The sequence below is a fragment of the Schistocerca americana genome, chromosome 5 (assembly GCF_021461395.2).
Source record: "Schistocerca americana isolate TAMUIC-IGC-003095 chromosome 5, iqSchAmer2.1, whole genome shotgun sequence".
NCBI classification, from domain to species: domain Eukaryota; kingdom Metazoa; phylum Arthropoda; class Insecta; order Orthoptera; family Acrididae; genus Schistocerca; species Schistocerca americana.
In genome coordinates this window covers 57,074,999-57,085,181 of record NC_060123.1, presented here as the reverse complement: position 1 = coordinate 57,085,181, position 10,183 = coordinate 57,074,999, and the positions used below count along the sequence as shown (strand labels likewise).

Here is a 10,183-nt window from a genome sequence, read left to right as displayed (position 1 = left end):
ATTTATGTTGACTGTTATATTGTTCTTGGTTCAAAAGACGTGACCCACCTCAAAATCATGGCTAACGGCAGACTTATCAGCAGCATAGCCCACTTTCAATATTAGGTTGGAAGATGATATGTTATAAGTGATCATACAAAATATGAATAATAAGGGATATTTTTACAGACTGATGGGCAGTAGAGCCCAGTGTCCATATTTCGTGCTTTTTTTCCTGATAAAGAACGAACTACATGGTAAATTCAGAAGAAAGCTGAATCATACAATGGGCAAATGCCTGAAATTATTTTGGTGCATGTTATATGCATATGTTGCACAAGTACAAAAAATATGAGTGGGGAGGCAGAAGCCCACTAGGTGACTTCCTGTATCTCATGAACTACGCCTTGTACGGTAGTGTTTAATAAATGAATATACAACTTCTGCAGCTTTCATGCCATTAACCACACCCACAATGAATTTCTTCAGATATATCCAGGATGCTGAGAACCATGTCTTCAAAATCATCATATTATTGTGGGCATGTTCCTTATGGTATGGAGCAATATTTAATTTTTCTGTAAATGATTGCTGGTTAGTAAAGACAGTTAATGTATTTGCAGTGATAATCAGCATAGTACCTGCATACTTTGTATGCATGATCTTGAACCGCAGTGATTACAGTACAAAAGCCTTAACCCTTAACAAAATAGTGATAAAACTGAACAAATGATATATCTTAATTCAATTGTCTTAAAAATTAAGTGTCTGATTTGACAGTTAACTGTAAGAACACAATGCAATAATTTATGGTAGGACTTCATCAGTTTTATTTTCTCAATTTACTATGTTTATAAATTTGTCCTCAAGACTGACTAATCGTCACACTCACGGTGTCACTGGAGTGACATCAAGTCTATATTATGTCTTCCTGTCCACATAGTTTGTTCTCAAGAATGGCTATCATTCTCCTGCAGTAGAAATCCCTATATTCACCAGGCAATGTTTCCAATAATTTTGTGGCATTCTCAGTCATCTGTATAGCCTGCAAAATAGTCACAAGTAATAGAAATTTCTATATCTGCATCCCTACTTCATCTTAATAACAGACTGATGCTGTTAAATACATGTTTCAAACACTCTTACCCTTGCTGCAGGAATGGGGTCTTTATTTCCATATACATCTTTCTTATCATACAGTTCTTCTGGCAAATGTTTCCAGAACACATTTACTGCAATCCCATTGTCTAATGCTAATGTATTGTGAAACCAAAGTGCTGGAATAAAAATAATATCTCCTGATTCCATAATACATTCGTGTCTAAGAACACTGGAAAACTTTGGGAACTCTGAGGCGTCAGGATTGTCAATATCCAATACTCGCGATTTATCACCCACCAAGTACATGCCTAAAGCTTCTGATGGTTTAAACAAGGCAATTCTTTTCCGGCCACGAACTTGTATAAGGATATTATCCATGACATCATAATGTGTCCACAACTGAACATTTTTTGAACCAACCCGAAGTACACTGGAAAAGAATGCCTCATCTTTAAAGAAATGCGGAATTTTTAGATCAGCAGCAATAAATGGAAACTGCTTTCGAATATCGGCAATTTCACGGCCTCTAGGATCAAGTCCAAGAGATCTCAAATAATAATACTCGTTCGGACTCAGAAAGAAAGCCTTACTTGTACCTGACACTCTTTCTAAAAGTTCATTGAAAGGTAATGTTTTGTATATGAAGTTTTTATTTATGAAATCCAACTTTTCATGTTGGCTGACATGAACTTTTACATCGAGCGGACCAATTTTTTCCGATAAATATTCAGTAGTCCATTTAGCGGTACATTCACCGATGTCAATTCCACGTAATAATGCCGGTTCACGTCTGTTCCATATGGAATTAATAAATAATTCAGGAGTAACGTCTGTATATATAGGAACTTCTTTGCATTTAACCATATTTCACCATCTGCACATCACAATACACAGAGATTACTGAAAGTGAATAACACAACTCGTGCAAAGTTCATCAAACGGAAGAAATAATCCAGTGAGTTTCGATCACAATATATACTACACTGAGCGTCAGGGGCCTGCAGAAGTTCAGTACTAATTGACAGTAATTGAAGCACTATCACTAATGTTGACAGAAGCTGTCAATTGACAGCGCAGCTCTACAAGGTTAAGACGTTGAACACACAAAAGATTGTGTGTGCTCTGGTTACATTAGCTACTGCTTGCAAGCAACAAAAAAGGAACGAAAAACAAGAAATGTACCCAAGAGCAGTTGAAAAAAGGAGCGACTGGTAACATGTTAATTTACCGCGTGAAATCAGAACCACGGACCCGAAATGTCTCATAAATTATTTGCCGATGAGTCCTGTATTATACAAGTTGCTACTTTTGATGAAAGGTAAAATACAGAAGCAAAATACATTAATGAGAGAGTCAATCCCAGTCGATAAGTGATTAGGAGTAACTCTAAAATTTCTGGTGACAGGCAGGTAATTAGAATGCTCGAAGTTTACAATAATTCTGTATAGATAATATCAGCAAGCGCAATTAGCAAAATTCTATGGAAACCTGGGAAGGAATTATAGCGGTTTGTCATGCGGTTTGTGGTGGCGTAGCATCTCTGACAGGAGAAAAGCTAGATCACTGCCCCTGGAAGAGTTAGTACTCTCCAAGGACAATAAATAAGGGTACGTTCTGTACGCTTGTAACGATTACACGAGTTATTTATGTTGTGCTCAGTACTAAATAGTGCGGAAATCATATCTTTTCCGGTGTAACATCTAGGGCCGGCACGTCGGCCTGGAACGGAACAACCGAGAAGTCTGTGAGACGATGTCAGCCAATAGTACGCTGACTAGGACCGCACCGAGATAGGAGCGGCACCTATACGAAGAGAATATAAGCGCCACTCCGCACTAGAAGAGCTGCATTTGAAGACAGGCACTAAAAGAGCCGCACTAGAAGACGAGATGTCATCGTAACTGTTTAGCTGAGACTTGTGATCTATAGCAATTGCTTGCATGGAAATGGTATATATCGAAGGACATTGATTATTTGCATGTCGCCAATTGCTTGCGACACTTCATTGTGAAAATGGCGAAGTTAAGTATTGTCAATTCAATTACCATAATAAACTCCATTAATATGATTTGCTTGTGCGTTGTCTAGCTATTCGAGAAAACAGCTTCCAAGGCACCCTATATTACACGAGTGGATAGGATCCCATATTGGGAATGAGTTATGAGAAGAACACAGTGCCTGGCAACCATGGAATTCTCTTTTGTCTTTTACTGGCGCCTTAAATCTCTCTTGTCTCTTCTTTGCAGGTGTGTTTACTTGCTTTAAGAGTCTCTTTTGCTAATCAGTGTTTCTAGGTTTGCGTTGCAAAAATTTTCTTTGCTTTTGTACTTTTTTTTCCTTGCCTTGTCTGTTTGTTGCCTTTGTCTCTTCCAAAATGTCCCACCCCATCTATCCCACCCTCCCTGCTCAGATCCCACAGCTGACAGCATTAGATGCAACACAGCTACTGCATATGTTTCAGTTCCAGACTCGGCAAGTTGCTATATTACCTTTTCGCCAGTCTTAAGAATAAGAAGAGGAGGGCCTCGAGTGGTTGCAACAGTTTGAAGCCCACACACTTGCTCACGTCATACCAGGTACTGTGAAAAGCCATTACTTTTTCGCAACAGTAGGAAGTGCAGTGTTCTGCCTTATAAACTATTTCCGAACTCCACTTGGAGTGAACTTTCATATGAACACATTGTAGATTCGCTTACTATTACAACCAACAAGTGAATGTGGTAGCTGCTAGGTATCAACTCTTTAATTGCAAAAAACGGTCAGAACAGACTTATCGTGGGTGGATAACAGGTTTGCAGGGTATGAAGAGGAAATGCAAATTCAAATGTACTTCGGTGCTCTGTATTCAGATGTTATGTTGGGTGATGTGATCATATACAATTTACCTGATGTCAAACTCGGAGAACAGATTTTGAAACAGTCCGCTCCATCATTTCAGCAGGTACTGCAAATACTAAATCAGAATGATTCAGGTGGCCTGTCTGCCAATAAATTTGAGCAGCCGGCAAACTGTCGGGTTGAGTTCCTTGTTTGTGATCAGCCCATACAGCAGCGGCAGCTTGCGCTCACCACGCCGAGTAAACAGTGCTCCACACCATGTAAGCAACTCGCTACACAGGTGGCTACACAGGCAAACAGAATTAAGTCTTCCCCTCAGTGCTATTCAGAGCACAAATGCCAAGACTGCCCCTCCTAACAAGCTCAGAGTTACGCTTTTGGCAGGAAAGGACATGTACAATCCATATGTTTGCAACCATAAGAATTCGGCCCACTCACATAGATCTAGTCACAAGGCCCACGTCATTAATGCAGTATATTCAAAGTCTGCAACAGGCATTCACAAAACTGGCAATTGTGCAGTTTCTTCAGTGATATGCCAGTCCAACAAACTTTTTGTTCAGATGCTTCTTTGTGGGAAAAGTGTGAAATTTCGGTTGGACATGCGTGCCTCTGTCACACTGCTAAATCGTCACACACGTGAACTGTTAGGCTCCCCTCACCTGTCTAAAATTAGAGTGCAACTGATGACTTATAATGGACAAGACATTTCCGTTCTCGGAAAATGTACTTAACCTGCCATGTATTCCTTGCATATGCGAACAGTTACTTTTACAGTGCTACAACATATTTGCTCCTGGTTCATTTGATTTGTTTGATTTTAACGTTCAGGACAAAGTGTTGTCAGTTTCTGCATTCCATGCAAAAGACTGTGTAACTAGCTTGCTAAAAGAATTCCCAGAACTCTTTTTCTGAAGGTTTAGGCAAGGCTAACAATTTTGTTGCACATATTACTATGAAAGACAACGCTCAGCCGAAATTTTGCTGCGCCAGTACTGTCCCCATTGCATTATGGGCAAAAGTCGCGGCTGAACTTAAATAATTCGAAGAAAGCGGAGCTATTGCGCCCATACAAGCTAGTCAATGGCAGAGTCCACTAGTTTTGTTTGCCAAACGTTCAGGTCGCATTCGCCTCTGTGTTGACTTTACAGCCAACGCACAAACTGCAATTGATACTTTTCCATTGCCACACACACAGGATATCATGGGCTGATTAGGCACTGGTCGCTAGTTTTCAAAAATTGATTTGCGCGACGTGTATCTTCAAATATTGCTCGATGAAGAATCTCAAATTGTGTCTAGTGAATACTCCTTTAGGCTTGTTTAAATATTTGCGTTTGTCTTTTGGCAGTGCTTCTGCACCCACCATTTTCCAATGGTATTTGGAACAGCTGACTGCTCAAGTGGCAAACAGTTCAAATTATTTGGACTATGTCATAGCAGGTCGTACACCTGAAGACCACATTGCAAATTTGCATGCTTTGTTTCGTGTGTAATCTAATGCAGGACTAATGTGTAGACTGGACAGGCGTGATTTCTTTAAACTTGTTTGCAGTATCTTGGTCGTGTCATAAACAGTCAAGGTATACATCGTCTTCAGTCGCATTTGTTGGCCATAAGAGATTTGCAGGTTCCTCGCAAGGTCACAGAATTGCAGTCACTTCTATGGAAAATGAACTACTATATTCGGTTCATGCCAAATGCCGCACAAATCTCAGCTCCACTGCATCGCTTGCTTCACAAGAATGTCCTCTTTGTTTGGACAGATGAGTGCGAAGTAGCTTTTCAAAAACTTAAAGATGCATAGCTTACTGATCAATGCTTAGTTCTCTGTGATCCTGACAAACCAGTTGTATCGCAAGTTAATGTTTCCTTGTACGGAATCAGTGCAGTACTTTCGCACAGAATTGGTGATAAAGACAGGCCTATTGCTTTAACATCTGAAGTGTTGTCCAAACCTCAGTGTCACTATCCACAAATTGAGAAGGAGGCTTTGGCTATTGTGTGTGGTGTCGCCAAATTCCGCCACTGTTTGTGTGGCAGAAAATTCTACATAGTAACGGATCACAAGCCATTGCAGTCCTTGTTTCATCTAAAGCAGCTGATTCCTGTACAAACTGTCCAAACATTGCAAACATGGGCTTTGGTGTTGTCTGAATACCAGTACGACATTGTGTATCGTGTGACAGCTCAACATCGTAATGCTGACGCATGTTCACATCTTCCGTTTGGCCCTGATAGAGACTATGATGCTTCTGCTGCATCTTGTCACATCAATGCTCAGGATTCTGAATTGCTTCAGTCTTTTCCACTGAACTATAGTAAAATTGCAGAGGCCACAGAAGTTGATCCAGATTTGAACATTTTGCTAACATAAATTCGCACATCTTGGCCTCATTCATTGCACAGCATAAAGAACTCTGCAGTGTGCCGATACTTTGCATGTTGGCATAGCCTCACTATACAGAAATTACAGTGGACAGTCATGTGTGTTGATCACCAAAGCGTTGCAAAAAGAAGTGTTGCAATTACTTCACCAAGGACATTGGGGGATTGCTCATATGAAACAGTTAGCGTGTCGACACTGTACTTGTGCTCATATGAAACAGTTAGCGTGTCGACACTGTACTCATGCACCTGTATCACAGTTGTCCTCTGTTTTTTGCCTCAAAAATTTACCTGAATTCAGAGTCAGACAACGGCCCTCAGTTGACATCAAATGAATTTGAAACATTCTGTGAACGCAATAGCATACAGCATCAATCTAGTGCACTGTTCCAGCCACAGTCAAACAGCAAAATGGAATGTTCCGCCAGAACCTTCAAGCAGCAAATGGTCAAACTTAGCTTCGCACTCATGAGAGAGCAAGCAATGGAACTGTTTTTCGCTTCCTATCGTTGGCACACACGAGATGGACCATCACTGGCGGAATTGCTTCGCAACCACCGCCATCAGATACTGCTCCACCCACCTCAGCATCCGGCGCCAAAGGAAGGCCGCAAGTATTGTTTCACACCACATGATATTGTCTTTTACAGGGTTTTTAGTGGCAGCAGATGGTGGGTGCGAGGTGAGGTCATTGGGGCACTTGCATGCATCTTATTTCAGGTCCAGGTGGCTTGTAGCTCCGACATCATAATCAACTTCGCCACTGTCATGTACCCAGTGATGCTTCTATGTCTCTTCCCCCAGATTCACCGATCCTGAGGACAGTGCAGCCTGGGCAGCCACCATAGGGTGTCATCATGACATCATGGGATGAACCCATGGAGACAGAGCCTCCTCCACTTCCTCTCGTCCTACTGATGGAGCCGGACCCGCCTACACCACAGCAGCCATCGCATTCCCCATCTGGTTACTGGCCAATAGAGGTGGATGCATACCCTTCTGGTCGTGTTCCAGGGGACATTTCTGCCAGAGCAGAGGCCAGATGGTGGGGTATGACTGGAAGCTTGATGCTCTGCAGCCACAGCTTCCAGTCCAGCACAGCATCCACCCTCTGACCTCCCCCACTGTTGTCCCACTCCATACATGATGATGATGGTCCGTCGCTTTGGGGGGGGGGGGGGAGGGAAAGGAATGTTCCAGTGTAACATCAAGTGCTGACACGTCGGCCTGGAATGGAACAGCTGAGAAGGCTGTGAGATGATGTCAGCCAATAGTATGCTGACTACGACTGCTGCACTACAGGAGCAGCACCTACACGAAGAGAATATAAGTGCTGCTCTACACTAGAAGAGACGCACTAGAAGACAGGTACTAGAAGAGCTACACTAGAAGACAAGCTGTCATCCTAACTATTTTTTGCAAAAGAAAGCATCAAAGAAGGGACCTGATATTTACACAGTTTCCATATTCTGACTATCTTCATGTTTTAAAATGAGAGGCATACAATCAATGGAAATAGAAGTCGCAAAAATTACAGCAGAAAACGGCTTTTTTTCTCACTTCAGTCCAATGCAATGTACCAAAATATCTGTGGTACCCTCAGTAAAATCTCCCAAGGAGGTATGTAACTTCATTTATTACAATAAGGTTGGGACATGCACATTTCCCTGTACACCTCTAAGGCTTGGAGTGATAGACTCTCCCACATGTAATGAACATCCAGAAGACAATGAAGATCTTGACCATGTCGTTTTGGGATGTTCAAAACATGTTTCACATTAAAATAAACTGTGGAAAAACCTTGCAAAAATGAAGATTCCATTACTATCAGACATTAAGACAGTAACGAGTGAGAACACCTCAGAATCAATAGTTTAATAATATGTTACCTATAAGAGATGGAGATAAAGCTCTGATGTAAAAAATGCTGAATTTGTGACTGTAATTTTATAATTTTATATATGTAATAAGTAAATGTGTACTTAGATTTAACTGAAGTCACTAACCTAAGCAGTAGTAATGGCTGCATTATTTGCTACAAAAAGTCAATAAATTAATTAGAAACAATTAATGAGACTCATACTCATTTTGGTTATACACTGTGACTGCAACACTCCAAGTGTAACTTCACTTATGAATAGGATATCGGATGAGTTTATATTGATTTGTGAGATAAATTTCACAATAGCAAGCATATGTAGTGCAATAAAAATCGGCACTAACTAAGAAATGACACCACTTTATTCATTACTAGGTTTCCAAAGAACCATGGAAGTATAAAACGATATGCTACATTTACTTACGATTCTCTTGTAACCTACAGATATTTGCTGAACGTCATTTTACTCAAACAATACAAAAATGTGTAGTAAACACCAGAAGACCTAACCATTTCAAGAAGTTATTTTCACTACACTTTGTAATCTTATCCTCCCACACATCACTATTAAAATTCTGTTTTTGGACAAATTTTGAAAGCTTAGAGAGGTGTAAAATATACAAAAGAATAGCTTTTAACTTATCTTCATTATCTCGTTGTTGTTGGTGGCTCAAAGTCTTACTTAGGGGTACATTCTTGCAGGTGAAATTTCGATTTTGTAGGTTCTTGTTGCACTAAATAACTGATGAAGAAATGCCCGTTGCTATTAATATCTTTTTATTTTATCCCATTCTTCTAAATCACACTGACTTTGCAATTTCCACATTAAAAAACAATTAATGTTGGTGACAAACTTAGAATATGTCTACTTCCATCAGAGGCATGCCCACGACTACTTACATTCTGTGGTACTCACATTATTCCAAAAAGTGTACAAAGCAAAGAGTTTACAAAGCAACCTTTTTTTTACCAAATAAGAATCTTCATTAAAATAATGTATCGTTATTTTGTAAATCGATCTAGAAATTAATTTAATAATTAGTGTTAGACTGTGCAATTAATAATATGAATTTTAATTATACCAGAAATTTGGTAATTTCAAATATTTTTAAAAGCGTAATTTTAACTATTAGTACATATCGATTGTAACACATTAATTTCTTTTTTACACATTTTAGCCTGAAATATAATGCATTGTATACAAAATCATATGAATTCTTTTAATGGAACAGCTGAGATAGTTTTAACCCATGTGAGAATCGATAGTATACATGGTATCGGTAATTTCTATAAAACAACGTAATGTTAGAGGAAGGTGATTAATTATAACTTCCAGTCAAATCAGTGAATGTAGAATGCAGGAAACATGTATGGAATGCGGTGCATACCTTATTTAACTCACCAAACATAACTGCAGCTGAATGGAAAACCACATAGATGTGATGATAGAAAGTTAAAAGCAATAACACTGTTTCCCAACACAGAAGAAACTACTCCCACAGTAGTTTCCATATCTGAGCCACAAACGGCAAGCATCATCAACTTCTAGATATTGCTATAAGAAAAGACAATCAGAACCACATCTTTATCATACACAGAAAATACTCAGCAGACACAATAAGAAATGCAACGTCTAATCACTACAGAATCACAAACAATCTATAATCATGTATCCAAGGTTCTCGGGTGTCCAGACGGATCCGTTCGACGAAGTTCCACGATATTTCGGCGGATAACCGTTCCGCCATCATCAGGTGGTGCTGATGGAATGATGTGTCTGCGCTGTGTCCGTGGTGTTTATGTCCGCGGGGTCCCGAGTCGTACCCCGGCGCGGGCGGCCGGCGGGGCGCCGCGGGGTGGGAGGGGTGGGGGAAGCTGCAGCCACCCTGGTGGTAGGCGCAGTCCATCTCCGTCCGCCATCTCCTTCAGGCGGCCAATGAAGTCCGTCGAGTTCCGGATATGGTGCGCACATTTCCCCACATAAGGTCTTAGCATGCC

General features: G+C 40.4%; 1 protein-coding gene across 1 annotated transcript; it reads right to left on the bottom strand.

The window, feature by feature from the left end:
• Positions 1 to 785: 785 nt before the first annotated feature.
• On the bottom strand, positions 786 to 2,009 carry LOC124615880 (tRNA wybutosine-synthesizing protein 5-like). The gene is made up of 2 exons (XM_047144047.1): positions 1,126 to 2,009; positions 786 to 1,024 (listed from the first exon to the last, which is right to left on the bottom strand). The coding sequence occupies exons 1-2, from the start codon at positions 1,942 to 1,944 to the stop codon at positions 896 to 898; spliced, it is 948 nt and encodes a 315-aa protein (XP_047000003.1). The 5' UTR covers positions 1,945 to 2,009; the 3' UTR covers positions 786 to 895.
• Positions 2,010 to 10,183: the final 8,174 nt, after the last annotated feature.

Bases quoted from the DNA above. Each gene is read 5' to 3' on its own strand.
- LOC124615880 (XM_047144047.1), bottom strand. From the start codon at position 1,944: ATGGTTAAATGCAAAGAAGTTCCTATATATACAGACGTTACTCCTGAA. The intron at 1,025-1,125 runs GTAAGAGTGTTT...ACTATTTTGCAG, and splicing joins ACCCCATTCCTGCAGCAAGG to GCTATACAGATGACTGAGAA.